General features: G+C 43.7%; 1 protein-coding gene across 1 annotated transcript in view; it reads right to left on the bottom strand.

The window, feature by feature from the left end:
• Nucleotides 1-16,543, bottom strand: part of ssh2b (slingshot protein phosphatase 2b) — an 87,958-nt gene that overhangs the window by 18,472 nt on the left and 52,943 nt on the right. Inside the window, exons 3-11 of the mRNA XM_083654429.1 lie at nt 12,611-12,723; nt 11,574-11,638; nt 11,040-11,161; nt 10,876-10,941; nt 9,624-9,689; nt 9,066-9,260; nt 7,096-7,189; nt 6,775-6,903; nt 5,980-6,026 (exon numbers count right to left, since the gene is read on the bottom strand). Coding sequence (XP_083510555.1) covers nt 5,980-6,026; nt 6,775-6,903; nt 7,096-7,189; nt 9,066-9,260; nt 9,624-9,689; nt 10,876-10,941; nt 11,040-11,161; nt 11,574-11,638; nt 12,611-12,723 — 897 coding nt within the window. The remainder of the gene's footprint in view (nt 1-5,979; nt 6,027-6,774; nt 6,904-7,095; nt 7,190-9,065; nt 9,261-9,623; nt 9,690-10,875; nt 10,942-11,039; nt 11,162-11,573; nt 11,639-12,610; nt 12,724-16,543) is intronic.

The following is a 16,543-nucleotide window of genomic DNA, read 5'->3' on the forward strand; positions in this document are numbered from 1 at the left end:
AGAGGAGAAATGCCATTGAAACGCCCCTCGGCGCGCTGCACTGCTCGCCTTGCTGCAGGGCGAACCTGGATTGAGTTGTTCGCGGTAGTCAAACCCATGACGAACATGATCGATCCGGTTCCAGCGCCTGGTCCCAAAGCCAAGCCGGACCCGTTCCTGTGTCGCAGCATTCGTCCCAGCCCGAACGAGAGGAGGAAAACGATGCAGAGGCAGAGGAGGCTAGATGCTGATCTCAGTCCAGTTTGGTGTTCCCCTCCTATGCTAATTTGCGGGGAAAGGAGGTGCGATCCAGCAGCAGCTGTGGACAGAACTCTCTCTGTGTGTGTGTGTGTGTGTGTGTGTGTGTGTGTGTGTGTGTGTGTGTGTGTGTCTGTGTGTCTGTCTGTGTGTCTGTCTGTCTGTCTGTCTGTCTGTCTGTGTGTCTGTCTGCACACTCACTCACACTGAGTAAACTGTATTGTTGAATGTAAAAAAAGCACTTCATGTATATATATATATATATATATTTATTTTTTTTGTCATTTGTGTCATAACGAATAATATTTACATGTCTGATGTCAATACAGTTCAAAATAAAAGAATTGAGAGCGAGTTCTGCCTGAGATTGTGTCTTTTACAAAAATGGCCTTTTCTGCTGTTTGTCTTCTCAGAGAGACCTTTTTGGTGAAAACAGGGTGTATATAAATGGCTATAAGTAGAGTACAGAACATGCTAAAAGCTCACTTTTTTTTTCCTGGTGAACCCAGAGGCGTACATCTTCATTTTGAGGTATTGCAAATCACTTTGGTGCTAATAGATAATTTACTGTGGGTCTTGAAAGATGACCAACAATTATGAAAATCTTTGGCCTGTGCCAAATATTGGCAGTCCTAAACTGGCCATGAATGAGTTAACAAGCTGGAAAATGGCGTTTGAGAGGTCACAGTGACCTTAACCTTTGACCACCAAAATGTAATCAGTTCATCCTTGAGTCCAAGCCGATGTTTGAGACAAGTTTGATTAAATTCCGTCAAGGCATTCCTGAGATATGGCGTTAACAAACTTGAAAATGGCATTCGAGAGGTCACAGTGACCTTGACCTTTGACCTTTGACCACCAAAATCTAATCAGTTCATCCTTGAGTCCAAGTCGATGTTTGAGACAAATTTGATGAAATTCCGTCCAGGCGTTCCTCAGATATCGCGTTAACAAGCTTGAAAATGGCGTTTGAGAGGTCACAGTGACCTTGACCACCAAAATCTACCGTAAATTTCGGACTATAAGCTGCGGCTTTTTCCCCGTTTTTTGGCCCTGCGGCTTATATAACGGTGCGGCTTATCTATGGATTTTTTCGAAAAAAAAAAAAAAAAAACGGAATTCTCTCTTTTTTAGCACTCTTTCTAACTATAAATCCACTTCTGTTTTAATTTCCTCTCTTGCCCTCTTTTCACCACACCGCGGACACTGTGTGCACTGTAAAAAAAAACACAGGTGGTGTTGTGTTATGTTGTTTTGTTGAAATGTTAATAAATGGGAGCTTCCTCAAACAGCCATCTCTTTCCCGACAATCCCCTCTGTGCATGAACCCTTACATATGGTAATTAAACATTAAAACACAATTAAAAAAAAAAAAAAAAAAAAAAAAAAAAAACATTAACACATTGACTGCCAGCCGTTTTTTTCTTGCTGTAGGTAGCTTCTGCCAAGCCGTTTTTTGAGGATTGTGGCTCATTTTACAAGAGCCGAGGATTATTTTCTGCTTGGAGTTTGTGAACATACAATATCTCAAAAGTACTAATAGAATGTGTACTTTCTCTGTCTAAAAGAGTTAGTTTGTAGAGTTAGTAGTTATGTAAGCATTAGCAGTTGAATACAGCATGGTTTTAGCGTCAGAAAAAATATTCAGAGATAAACGGCTTTTTCGATAGAACAGTCACTTTAACCATTCATTTTTGGCTCTCTCTCTCTCTCTCTCCCTCCCCCTCTCGCTCTCTCTCTCTCTCTCTCTCTCTCCCTTCCCCTCGCTCTCCCTCCCTCTCTCTCTCTCTCTCTCTCTCTCTCCCTCCCTCTCGCTCTCCCTCCCTCTCTCTCTCTCTCCCTCCCTCTCGGGAGGGAGACGCACTAGGTTTAATCCTAGTGAGAGGGGGAGAGGGAGAGAGAGAGAGAGAGAGAGAGAGGGAGGGAGGGAGAGAGAGAGAGCGAGAGAGAGAGAGAGAGAGAGGGAGAGAGCGAGAGGGAGAGTTGCTTCAACTCCTCCCTCCGTGGGCGTTCTTCTTGGCTGCAGCGGCCGTCACAGTCTCAGTGCTTTGCTGCTGTCCTGTGCCTGTCTGCACGGCCGCTGTTTGAGGAAGTCGGCATGGACTCGCTCGCTTCTTGGAGTTTTGGTTGAGAGAAGCTTTTGCGATTCTGGTCATATTTATGCTGCGTGTTTCAAAGTGTGTTCCACTTGTAATCTATTATGTAAATTTGCAATCCCGCATCGCCAGCAATCAGCGCGAAAAAGAAAGCGTTTTCCCCCATCCATTTTCATGAGAATGGCTGGGGTGAGAATGGCGTGACAAGTTAAAAAAATGCTTGCCTTCCTCTAGTCAGGAGAGCACTGTTGCCACTTAGTGGGTCGGTGGAATGGGTTGTAAACGTTCGGTGGCTCCAATAATTATATAAGAGATGTAAAAGGGTTAGATGCACAACCCACCGTCAAAAAAAGAAAAATCGATGCCAAAAACGTGTTAACACGTCGCTGGCAGTCAACAGCTGGATTCTGAAAACGTGTTTACACGTCGTTGGCAATGAACGTGTTAAAACACCTGCGGCTTATAGTCCGGTGCGGCTTATATATGTAACAAACAGGCAATTTTGCTGCTGCGGCTTATACTCCGGTGCGGCTTATAGTGCGGAAATTACGGTAATCAAATCATCCTTGAGTCTAAGTCGATGTTTGAGGCAAATTTGATGAAATTCCGTCCAGGCGTTCCTCAGATATCGCGTTAACAAACATCGTACGGACGGACGTACGGCCGTACGGACGGACGTACGGCCGTACGGACGGACAACCCGGATCCATAATGCCTCCGGCCTGGCTATCGCCGGCGGAGGCATAATAAAAGAGTTGAATTCACTTGAACACCTGAACTCACACTGGGTTGAAATGAGGAAAGAATGTGTATGTTACTTTCTAACTTCCTTCTTTACATGTTTACAACACAAGCTCTCAGCTCCACCTCTCACTGCCTGTAGCTGCTGCCTGCTGGGCATTTGAAGGCAAGGTGCGTGTGTTTGTGCCGGTGGTGGTATGGAGTAAGTTTTCTGTGTTAAAGCACAGTGTTGGCCCAAAGGACCCTAGCCTGGTAAACCAGCCGGTCATGTGAACTCACATTTCATTCGGTTCTACCAGACCGTCTGGCCTTAAGCTTTCACCCAGTGTTTGCAGTGGGTGGAAGTTGGGCGGGTGTACTTGCCTTGACAGACAACTCCTTCAGCCAATCAGCTTTGGATCCAGTCAAACCCAAATCCACTTCGGGAGAACGGCAAAAACATATTTTTCCACCGAGAAACTCCGCTGTTGCATACTCCTGTACTTGTTTAATTGTTGTTAACTCATTCTCTGCCAAGGACGTACCCGGACGTACTTTTAACAATGGCGTTCTGTGCCAAGGACGTACTCGGACGTACTTTCATGTTTTGGTTGTTTACATTAGATCAGACACTTTCCCAGCCTGTGACATTGTTTCAACTCAAACTGATAAAAGGAACCCGCTACTTTAGTATTTATAGTATAGTCACCCATTTAGCAGTAATCTATTTAGCAGTAGCAGATGAAGAGAGGCGGTCGCCGGCGTGGCCGCAGCCGCAGCACTGCTGGGCGTCCTCAAGGCTTGGATTCCCCTGGGCCCAGTTCCAGCACGCACCCCGGTCCACGCCAGCGGACAATCGAAGAGACCATGGGGCTTCATCGTCCCGTGCCCCTGCCCAGGGTCCAGATGGAGCCTGTGGTCGAAACAGAGTCCGACCCAGAGTTCTCGGATGGCGACGATGGCGAGGAAGACGCCGGCGTTTATTTTGTTGTTGCTCCACGACGGAGCGCCAGGGCGACGAAGGCTCCCCTTCACAGCGTTCTGATCCGTCTGACACAGATGAATCGGAGGAGGAGGAATGGGTGCCACTTCGAGAGAGCGATGACAATGGTGCCACTGGTAAGAAGTAGCCTATTTTTTATATCGCGTTTGAGATGAAATGATCACACACAGCCGTCTGTGTAAACTTAGCGACTCAACTAGCTCTGTGTTGTGCAACGTTGTGCAGAAGGTATGTACTGTTATATTGTGATCGATACGTTAGTGACGATCATGTGCGGCCATTTGGGTGCCTGCAGCTGCCTGTGAGATGGCTAGTGGTAGTGGCTACGTTGCGTCAAGGCTACAAGTGTCACATAAACATTTCAAAGTTTACAGCACTAACGTAGCTATTGTGTGATCTTCTGTGCTAACGTTAGTTATGAGAGGTAACGTGACAGCAGGTAACGTTACAGCACTCGTTATTCCTGTGTGTGTGTGTGTGTGTGTGTGTGTGTGTGTGTGTGTGTGTGTGTGTGTGTGTGAGAGAGAGAGAGAGAGAGAGTGTGTGAGTGTGACCACATAAGGGTTAATTTGGTTCCATGTGTTTATGCTTTTATCAAGCTAAGCTAAAAATCCACATGGCAACTGTAAAAGTAAATTATTTATTTGATTTTGTGCACATATTTATCATACTTTGATATTTTGTGTTTTCAGACTCTGAGTCGATGGAGGCGCAGTCCAGTCCTAGTCCCAGTCCTGTGTGTAGTCCTACACCACCTATTTCGGAAAGACCATGTCTCGAAATAGGTTCCAACTTATTCTGAGGTTCTTCCATTTTACTGACAATACTGTAGCAAGGAGGCTGCGGCCAAGCCTCATCTGTCAAGAAACCCCAGGGGCCAGACTCTCTCTCTCTCTCTCTCTGTAGCCGCTCACTGGGCGGGATGGACCGACACAGCTCCCTCAAATACATTCTCTTATTTTTTATTTTTTATTTATTTTTTGGGGAAAACAAATACTGTATATGTCTGATGTGTCACTGAGGCAAAAAATAAAAGGCTCAAAAGAGAGTTCTGCTTGAAACGGTGTCCTTCACTAAAAACCTCTTTTTCTCCCATTTCTCTTCCAAGGAGGGCATTTTTAGTGAAAACAAGCTAACTTCCACTGCTTGTAACTAAACAAGGAAACATGGTAGAGTTTCAGTTTTTTACAAGGGGTAAGAAGAGAGTCTCTGCTTTATTGTGAGATATGTTGTGTAATTTTATTCCTAGCACAGAATATTCTGTGGGTCCTGGAAGATCAGGAAATATGCTCAAAATCCTGGCACTGGGAGCACACAGACCGAAATGACCCTGGCAGAGAATGAGTTAAGAGTATATTTCTGCGATAACTGCACTTTAGGGCTGTTTAAACTCAACAAACGTTGATGTTAGCCCTCGCGGCAGACAGGGATGGAGGCAACCATTATTGTTTTGCTAGCGGTGTTCCTGATTGGCCGGTTACGATGTCAACTACGAGGCGGGTCGCTGATTGGCTAGAACGCTTGGCCATTTCTGTAAATACCCTCCCAGGGCTTGTGGCCAGACGGTCTGGTAGAACGGAATGAAATGTGAGTTCACGTTTACCAGGCTAAAAGGACCCTGCCCAGCCAGGAAACTAGAGAGGCTGTCTCGCAAAGCTACACCTCACCTTAGCTGGCTGTGCATTGTGGAGAGACAAAGAGAGAGAGAGAGAGAGGGGGGGGGGACGATCATTCAAACATTGATTTGGACGTCGATTACCATGGCAACGGGGAAAAAAATTGGGGGAGCCCTACAAAAAACAATAAATTGCAAAAAAAAAGAAAAAGAAAAATGCATACAGTATGTTGTCAAAACCCTTAATTATTATATTGACTGCAATAAGGCTAGTAGCCTGTGAGGGTTGTGCAATTTCTTCTCCTTACCCGCTATTCTGCAGCTCTTCCAAATTGGATGCATTCCACTCAGATCCCTGTAGGAAACAAAAGCAATCCTCAGACTAGTTCATATCCTTCAACAGAGCTTTTCATAATGCTTAAATCCTACAAAACAAGCAAGGACAAAGTACCTTGAAAGTAGGAGGAGAAACTTAGATCTAGTCGCTGCTATCTCATATTTGGCAATGTCCCAGAAGTGGATTAAGCTTAATCCAGGACCAATACATGCTTATTATGTTGAACTCATTTTATACTGGCATATTTATAAGTAGCAAACTGTGAACCTTCTTTGGTCTTCTGCGTTCTTTTATACAATATGTATTATTGTAGCATTTTATTTCTTGTAATGTGTAGCGTTGAGTGTCAAAACGACCACTTTGGCCTATAGCCTTGCACTTTGTACACACACTGGCACTTTAAACTGCTACTTTGTGCTTATACTGTGTTTAACTGTGTCTGCACTTTATGTTTTTATCCAGGATGTTGCGTGATGTTATGCCTGTTTTCTATGGTTTTATGTTTTGCTGGAACCCAAAGTGCCCTTCTGGGACATACGAATAAACTTGAACTTGAACTATTCAAACTTATAATCATTCATTCATGTCTAAGAACTGAGCCCCTTCAGTGTTCTTAACTGTTCCTTTAATTAATTTGTGACCTGACTAAGCAGTTTTTTTTTATTTTTTCAGTGAGTATCAGTGTGACGAGACATTCAGTGTCCAGACGTGTCTCTACCTACCAGGTAGACGTGCTCAAAGATCTCTGTAGGACTGTCCTACCTACCAGGTAGACGTGCTCAAAGATCTCTGTAGGACTGTCCATCTGGCCCAGAATCACAATCATCTCATTGTCAATGAACTCCTTGAATTCCCGCAGGTTGCATGTCATGTGCATCTCCAGCTCTGTCCGGATCTACACAACAAACAGCGCCACCATGAGGCAGACGAACACACAGAGCCACCATGATGCAGACGAACACGCAGAAATAAACCACATTAGTATTTGTAGTGACCAGTCCATTCCTTCTAACTACTGATGAGTGAAAAGGCGCAAAACATGGACTTTTCCCAAACAATGACTGTTAGCGATGGAGCTCAGACTCACCTCTTTGCTGGTGACATTTTCCAGGTCCTTCTGCATCATGATCTCCCTCAAGCGGGTTTTGATCAGTCGTTCTGTCCGTTCTCTTTCTGTAGGTCTGCAGATTCAGTTGAAATATGATTGTTAACCTTTGAAAGTGCAAGTACCATTTGCATATACAGATGCAGTAATGGCAACATATACCATGTGCTGGATACTTTTAGCCAAAGCACCTTATGGTTCTATGAATGGATTACACTTTAAGCAATATAACTCAATACCCTATCCATGGTAGGTTTAGTGGCATACTCTATGCTCTACCTATCTGACCATGTGTGTGTGTGTGTGTGTGTGTGTGTGTGTGTGTGTGTGTGTGTGTGTGTGTGTGTGTGTGTGTGTGTGTGTGTGTGTGTGTGTGTGTGTGTGTGTGTGTGTGTGTGTTACTATGGAGATTTGTTCAAATATGGCCATATTTGTCTTAAGATGTCATCGCTTCAAAAGATGAAACAAGTCCTCTGGCATGTGTGTGAGAGAGCGAGTGTGTGTGTTCTTGTGTACATAAACCAACCGAACTCTAGGTGTTTTAACCATCTGTAAGATCCTTTGCTCACTTGAACTCAAAACCAGACATGTGCCCACCTTCTTGCCTCAAGCAATCTCCCTTTCTGCAATTCACATTTCTCCTCTTTTCAAAGCATCAGTCACACTTTTCCTTTGACAGCCATATCAAACATATAAAACATATAAAACAGAGAATGTTGTTACATAACTTAGATCTCACACTGTTTTCAGAGAACATGTGAGTGGACCAACTCAGGGAAAGTTTGACTTTGCTTGAATGTTATAATCCCACAACTGTCTGACGTCCAAAGCTCTTTCTTGGTAAATCTCTTTTTTTTTTATATATCCGTAACAATGCAATCCAAGCAATAATCTTTCCATATTGGCATACCGAAATCACTAAGACTAATAAACATGATTAATGATTATAAATGGTTTGTGGGGTGTGGGTGGGTTGGGGGGTTGTGAGTGTGTGGGTGCAGTATTTGTACGTGTCTCTGTGTACCTGTAATTCTCTTTTGTTGTGATATTGTTGATAAATTTGTGTTTCTAGGACTCCCTCGCAAAACGAGATGATTCATCTCAAGGGGTTTTCCTTCAATAAAGTTAAATTAATATCGTGATCATGTGGTCTAGCAAAAATAATCAGGATTATTACTTTAGTTGAATTTGTGAAGCTGTAATCTAAAAAGAGTTAAAGTCCCTGGAAACCAGAAATATTTTTTTTATTATTTAGCATTTTGAGTTCATCACATCACAGGAACCTATGTTAATAAGCCACCAGCCAAATTTGAACGATGATGAACGTCGCAAAGTATATAAATTTAGGTTTGACAGTCATGACAAAAGTCATGAGAATCAATTAGATTTTAGACTGTCTTTTCTCCCGCTGACTGTGTGGGCGTGTCCCGTGTGTGTGCGTGCAGGACTGCAGGTCTCCTCCTCCGAGAGAGAGAGAGAGAGAGAGAGAGAGAGAGACGGAGGGAAATGGAGAGAGAGAGAGAAGGAGAGAGAGAGAGAGAAGGAAAGAGAGATGGAGTGTGTGTGTGTGTGTTCGCTTGTTGCTCGGTGCATACTGACAGAGAGGAAGAGCGACTCTGCCACTGCGAGTGCACAGCGCTACTGTGTGTGTGTCAGTGTGTGTGTGCACGCGTGCGTGTGTGTGTGTGATTTGATTAAATCTTATGACGTGATAAGATCATTCATTTTAGCACCCCGCGCACCGCTCTCTTCAATGAGGAAATGGAAATCCAGACCTTGTAGAAAAGTGGCGATTTTGGGGATTTGGGTTGAAACTAATGTCTCCTACTTTCTGAGGCACACAATTACTCACATAAGACCCTAAATGTAATAGTTAGAAGGTTTTTGTGGATTTGGGTCTCCAGGGACTTTAAGACATGAGGCTCCACAATAATACACATGTGGACGCTTACACGTCGGAGAAGAGAACGGGCGAGTCGGCGCGGTACGACTGCACGTCCTGCATGGCGTTCCACTCGTTGATGCGTGCCTGGTCGGAGGACACCCTGCTCTGATAGTAGCTGACCCAGGTGAGGAACAAGCTGCCTGGGAAGTAGTTATGGCAACGGGCCACATCACATGCTTTATGGAGGGACTGGAGGGCCGACCTGTGAGTGAGAGGGTGTGAAGGAGACACACGACATGAAGGGGGAGAAGTAGAGATTAGAGGAGCCAAAACACATCCAAATACAATGCTATAAAGGCACAGGATTTAGATGCCAACATGCACACTTGCCAACTCAACAACAGGAGGAGAGATGTAGAGGATATCCATCTATACAAGGTCTTGTGATAAATGCAGTATTACTCACCACATGGCCTGCACAGACCACATGGCCTGCACAGACCACATGGCCTGCACAGACACAGGCTTGAACACATGACTCACCACATGGCCTGCACAGACACAGGCTTGAACACATGACTCACCACATGGCCTGCACAGACACAGGCTTGAACACATGACTCACCACATGGCCTGCACAGACACAGGCTTGAACACATGCACTCGGTTGTCGGTTGACACACTGAAACCCCTGGGGGCGAGAAGAGGGGGAAGACAAAGCAGTTGGGTCAACAACAAAAAACGTTATAAAACACTGTGTGTGTGTGTGTCTGTGTGTGTGTGTGTGTGTGTGTGTGTGTGTGTGTGTGTGTGTGTGTGTGTGTGTGTGTGTGTGTTTCCTTTGTGATTAAAGCATACTGTAGTACTGGATGTCAGGAATAGGACTGGTATCGCCACTGATTTCCCGATTCGATATAGATATTCCAGTTACATTACCAATTTAGCTTGGATATGAAAGAGATTCTCAAAGAAATGATGCTGTAAATTGTACAAGGAACCCTCTAACCTGGAGCATTATTAAAAATATGAATGTTTACGAGACCTTGTGCTAAGAACCAAACCACGCACGTCTAAAGCTTCAAGCATCCACAGGAAAAGGCATTCTACTAAAAGATCGATATTGGGATTTGTGAATCGGTATCAGTTCCTTCAAATTAATATAGGTTTGATATCGATTAGGGGTGTCACGATATTTCGTCGCACGATATATCGCGATATCGAAACGTCACGATATGCGTATTGTCAGAAAAAAATGATATTGTAAAAAAAAATATATATATATATATACCGGTATATATATATATATTTATTTTTTTGCTCCTGAATAATAATAGAACAAATTTAGCAGAATAAACACGCATGAGTGAGGGGGTAGACTACTACTGGCATGGCAAAACAGCTCAAGGGGTACATAAGATTACATAAGTTTAGGGACCATTGAGCATGAGTTATTTAAGAAATAGATTGTATACTTTATTTTTCTTTCACCATGCAACAAACATTTAGTTTGTGACAGTATTGCAAGAGAAGCATTATCTTCCATGTTGTTTTATAGTTATTATAATAACAATTTCCAAAAACAGCATTTGTTTTGTATTTTGTGTATTTCAAATGAAAGACTATTTTTCCAGTATTTTCCCAGGGCTCCCTTGAAAAGAGGTTTTGATTTCAACGGGACTCACATGGTTAAATAAATGATAAATAAATACATAAAAATTATTTACTTTTGTTAAGAATATTGTTAAAATATCGTATCGTATCGTTATCGTGAACCCAATATCGTGTATCGTATCGTATCGTGAAATTAGTGTATCGTGACACCCCTAATATCGATACATCTTTCTTTTTTTTGCCTAGCTCTAGTCGGCAAATCTTACCCATCTCCATCCAGATGTATCAGCGTGTCGCTCCATAAGGGCAAAACCAGCCCTACAGAACATGAGCTGGGAGAGACAAAAAACAGCACCATGTTAGAAACATGCACAATGTCAAACGGTGCAAAAGCAGAAGCACTCTCGTGTACCTGTGTGTGCTCTCTTACCTGTCTGTAGGGCTGAAATCCATACCAAGAACCACGCTCTCCTCGGTGTCCTGACGACCGTTGGTGGAGACCACCACCATGTAGCGGGTGCCCTGAGGGTGAGCAGCCTCCAAACGCACCGCCTGAGCACGGGTTGGTGGAGAGATAGGGAGAAGCTCACAGTCACAACACTGCCTCACAAACTTGGCTGCATCCAACTCGAGACAACTTTTCAGACCCAGGAGACAATCTTTCTCAGAAGAGACTAACGCGACAAATCTGGAGACTTTTTCTGACATGGGATTAACATTACCAGCAAGCAGCAGTTGGTTAATTTTGGTTAAATAATAAAAAAAAAAATTTTTTTTATTAAAAATAAAATAAAATAAATAATTTGAACATGGCAAATTACATTCGAACATGCCCCTCCTCCCCCACATTCGAAGTTAAATTCGAATTTCGAATAAAAAGTGACAGCCCTAGTGTGTGCGTGTGCGTGTGTGTGTGTGTGTGTGTGCGTGCGTGCGTGTGTGCATTGTAGTTGCATGTACCCACCAGTTTGATGTTGTCCTCCGGTCTGAGGAGAGTGAACATGGTCTGCAGATGCTGCTGCAGGTCTCCTGGTGAGGTGAGAATGAAAACATTTGCTCGCTAGATTTGAGTTCCTGAGTGTGCTTATAAATACTATAGCTATTGATATTTGTGTACTTGTGTAAAACGTTCTTCCCAAGTTCTCTTGGCAAGAACAAACTGTTCAAGAACACAAGAGCAGAGACTGAATCTTGACAGTTTGAGATGGGCTGGGCGCTTTCATGTCACACAATCAATAAAGATGCTATACTGTTTCCCTGACGTTTCTTCCAGCTCCTCACTAAACATTCTAAACTACTACACTATTCACCTTATTCACCACGCCCACTTTTTCTCTCTTCCGCGTTCGACGCAACGTATTTGTTCTTCCGGTTCAGCGCTAGTTGGCGGCCATTTTCAAAATAAAACGTCAGTATGAATGAAGTTTGGCAACATTCAGAATTAAGCTACACTGCGGCCAACTTCAGTTACATGTTCATAACGTTACTGCTGCGAGGAGCCGATGGCTGTACCCGGTCGGCATTTAACGTTAGTTACAAAAGCACGTCGACAGTGTTTTCTCACTGCCAGTAGCCTACAGTAGAAAACTTTAAAACAGTTTGGGTTTTTTTTTAGCTTGAAAACAGCTTTTTGGCAAGTCTAAATGACTGCGGTAGGCATACTCTACTTCCGTGTTTAAAACCGGAAAGACAATTACGAAATGACGTCATGCAGAAGCGTCCTGGTATGGGCAAAGAATAAGGTGAATAGAGTTGTGTGGACAATGATGTAATCGTCCTCTCAATGAATCTTGGGGTTTCCCATTTGTTCTTGTCGGCCAAATCGCATGCTACTCTGATGCATCCTTGGCTTCCAGGATCCAGGATCTTTATCAGCCCTCAGTCGTTGGCATTCTTGTGTTTTGTGAATCGCACATCCATCATTAGGTTTTATGTCAAATGTGTCATGGAGGACAGAGGAACACACAATAATGATGATTGAGGAAAGACCATAAATCTCACCTGCATGTTTGCTGCGCAGCTGTGAGAAGCGGGAGGCGGAGGAAGGGGAGGAGCCATTTCCTCGTGGCAAGAAGAGGGCGGCTCCTTTAACCGTCAGGAAACTCTCACTGATACTGGACAAACACACAGAGGAAACTCTCACTGATACTGGACAAACACACAGAGGAAACTCTCACTGATACTGGACAAACACACAGAGGAAACTCTCACTGATACTGGACAAACACACAGAGGAAACTCTCACTGATACTGGACAAACACACAGAGGAAACTCTCACTGATACTGGACAAACACACAGAGGAAACTCTCGCTGATACTGGACAAACACACAGAGGAAACTCTCACTGATACTGGACAAACACACAGAGGAAACTCTCACTGATACTGGACAAACACACAGAGGAAACTCTCACTGATACTGGACAAACACACAGAGGAAACTCTCACTGATACTGGACAAACACACAGAGGAAACTCTCGCTGATACTGGACAAACACACAGAGGAAACTCTCACTGATACTGGACAAACACACAGAGGAAACTCTCACTGATACTGGACAAACACACAGAGGAAACTCTCGCTGATACTGGACAAACACACAGAGGAAACTCTCACTGATACTGGACAAACACACAGAGGAAACTCTCACTGATACTGGACAAACACACAGAGGAAACTCTCACTGATACTGGACAAAAACACAGAGGAAACTCTCACTGATACTGGACAAACACACAGAGGAAACTCTTGCTGATACTGGACAAACACACAGAGGAAACTCTCACTGATACTGGACAAAAACACAGAGGAAACTCTCACTGATACTGGACAAACACACAGAGGAAACTCTCACTGATACTGGACCAACACACAGAGGAAACTCTCGCTGATACTGGACAAACACACAGAGGAAACTCTCACTGATACTGGACAAACACACAGAGGAAACTCTCACTGATACTGGACAAACACACAGAGGAAACTCTCGCTGATACTGGACAAACACACAGAGGAAACTCTCACTGATACTGGACAAACACAGAGAGGAAACTCTCACTGATACTGGACAAACACACAGAGGAAACTCTCACTGATACTGGACAAACACACAGAGGAAACTCTCGCTGATACTGGACAAACACACAGAGGAAACTCTCACTGATACTGGACAAACACACAGAGGAAACTCTCACTGATACTGGACAAACACACAGAGGAAACTCTCACTGATACTGGACAAACACACAGAGGAAACTCTCGCTGATACTGGACAAACACACAGAGGAAACTCTCACTGATACTGGACAAACACACAGAGGAAACTCTCGCTGATACTGGACAAACACACAGAGGAAACTCTCACTGATACTGGACAAACACACAGAGGAATCTCTCACTGATACTGGACAAAAACACAGAGGAAACTCTCACTGATACTGGACAAAAACACAGAGGAAACTCTCACTGATACTGGACAAACACACAGAGGAAACTCTCGCTGATACTGGACAAACACACAGAGGAAACTCTCACTGATACTGGACAAAAACACAGAGGAAACTCTCACTGATACTGGACAAAAACACAGAGGAAACTCTCACTGATACTGGACAAACACACAGAGGAAACTCTCGCTGATACTGGACAAACACACAGAGGAAACTCTCACTGATACTGGACAAACACACAGAGGAAACTCTCACTGATACTGGACAAACACACAGAGGAAACTCTCACTGATACTGGACAAAAACACAGAGGAAACTCTCACTGATACTGGACAAACACACAGAGGAAACTCTCACTGATACTGGACAAACACACAGAGGAAACTCTCACTGATACTGGACAAACACACAGAGGAAACTCTCGCTGATACTGGACAAACACACAGAGGAAACTCTCACTGATACTGGACAAACACACAGAGGAAACTCTCACTGATACTGGACAAACACACAGAGGAAACTCTCACTGATACTGGACAAACACACAGAGGAAACTCTCGCTGATACTGGACAAACACACAGAGGAAATTCTCACTGATACTGGACAAACACACAGAGGAAACTCTCGCTGATACTGGACAAACACACAGAGGAAACTCTCACTGATACTGGACAAACACACAGAGGAAACTCTCACTGATACTGGACAAAAACACAGAGGAAACCCTCACTGATACTGGACAAAAACACAGAGGAAACTCTCACTGATACTGGACAAACACACAGAGGAAACTCTCGCTGATACTGGACAAACACACAGAGGAAACTCTCACTGATACTGGACAAAAACACAGAGGAAACTCTCACTGATACTGGACAAAAACACAGAGGAAACTCTCACTGATACTGGACAAACACACAGAGGAAACTCTCGCTGATACTGGACAAACACACAGAGGAAACTCTCACTGATACTGGACAAACACACAGAGGAAACTCTCACTGATACTGGACAAACACACAGAGGAAACCCTCACTGATACTGGACAAACACACAGAGGAAACTCTCACTGATACTGGACAAAAACACAGAGGAAACTCTCACTGATACTGGACAAAAACACAGAGGAAACTCTCACTGATACTGGACAAAAACACAGAGGAAACTCTCACTGATACTGGACAAAAACACAGAGGAAACTCTCACTGATACTGGACAAAAACACAGAGGAAACTCTCACTGATACTGGACAAAAACACAGAGGAAACTCTCACTGATACTGGACAAACACACAGAGGAAACTCTCGCTGATACTGGACAAACACACAGAGGAAACTCTCACTGATACTGGACAAACACACAGAGGAAACTCTCACTGATACTGGACAAACACACAGAGGAAACTCTCACTGATACTGGACAAACACACAGAGGAAACTCTCACTGATACTGGACAAAAACACAGAGGGAAGACCATGAAAAAAGGAAAAGAGTTGATTGATTGATTTTATTTTGGATAAAGAAAGTGTAAACACTTATTTCCATCATGAGTGATACCCAACCGTCATCCTGTGACGGTTCATCCTGTGAGGAAAGAAATTAGTTGGGCCAAAGAACTAAAACTACTGACCTCATCTTATCTTTTAACTGATTTTTTTGAAGTGAAAAGTAGTTTCTTCACAGTCAAACATTAAGATTTGCTCGCACTAGTCTGCACTGCACTACATGTATGTGTGTGTGTCCCCAACGTCAATGTGCAGTGGACAGATCCAAACCTAAGACTGATTGATGTTGGTGTTGTGGTGGTGCTGAGCTGGATTAAAAAGGAATACATCCTTTCTACAGTATTTAAGCTAGTTGTGAAATTTCTTCAGCCTGAAAACATCTGCAGAATATAGAGTGTGTGTATGTGTGTATGTGTGTATGTGTGTGTGTGTGTGTGTGTGTGTGTGTGTGTGTGTGTGTGTGTGTGTGTGTGTGTGTGTGTGTGTGTGTGTGTATGTATGTGTGGTTTTCGCTGGCTGAAAACTGTGAGAAAAACACTAACGGCAATTAAATCTTGTGTTTTCTCATTAAATACACATAACATCCTATAAAAAACAAATGGACAGAAATATGTGCCCGTGTGTGCTCAAAACACACACACACACACACACACACACACACACACACATGCACGCGCACGCACGCAAGCTGGTTCCAATATTGTGCTGGCTTAACTGTACTGGACATAATCATAAACTGACATGAGGCAGGACAGAGGGAAACGGACTAGGGATGCCACGGTGTGGACATTTTCCCACCGGGTAATAAACACGTGACAACACCGGTGTTACCGGTGACACCGTTAAAAATAAATGTAAACAATAGGATTGTTAGTTCCTACTAGTGCATGTTGTTCCCGGGAACAATAACAGTGAGACACCAGTCGGATATCCTCAGCAGCTAGAGTAGAGCGAACGTTACGTTACATGTATGTTG

This window comes from Poromitra crassiceps (assembly GCF_964638095.1).
Source record: "Poromitra crassiceps genome assembly, chromosome: 1".
NCBI lineage: Eukaryota > Metazoa > Chordata > Actinopteri > Beryciformes > Melamphaidae > Poromitra > Poromitra crassiceps.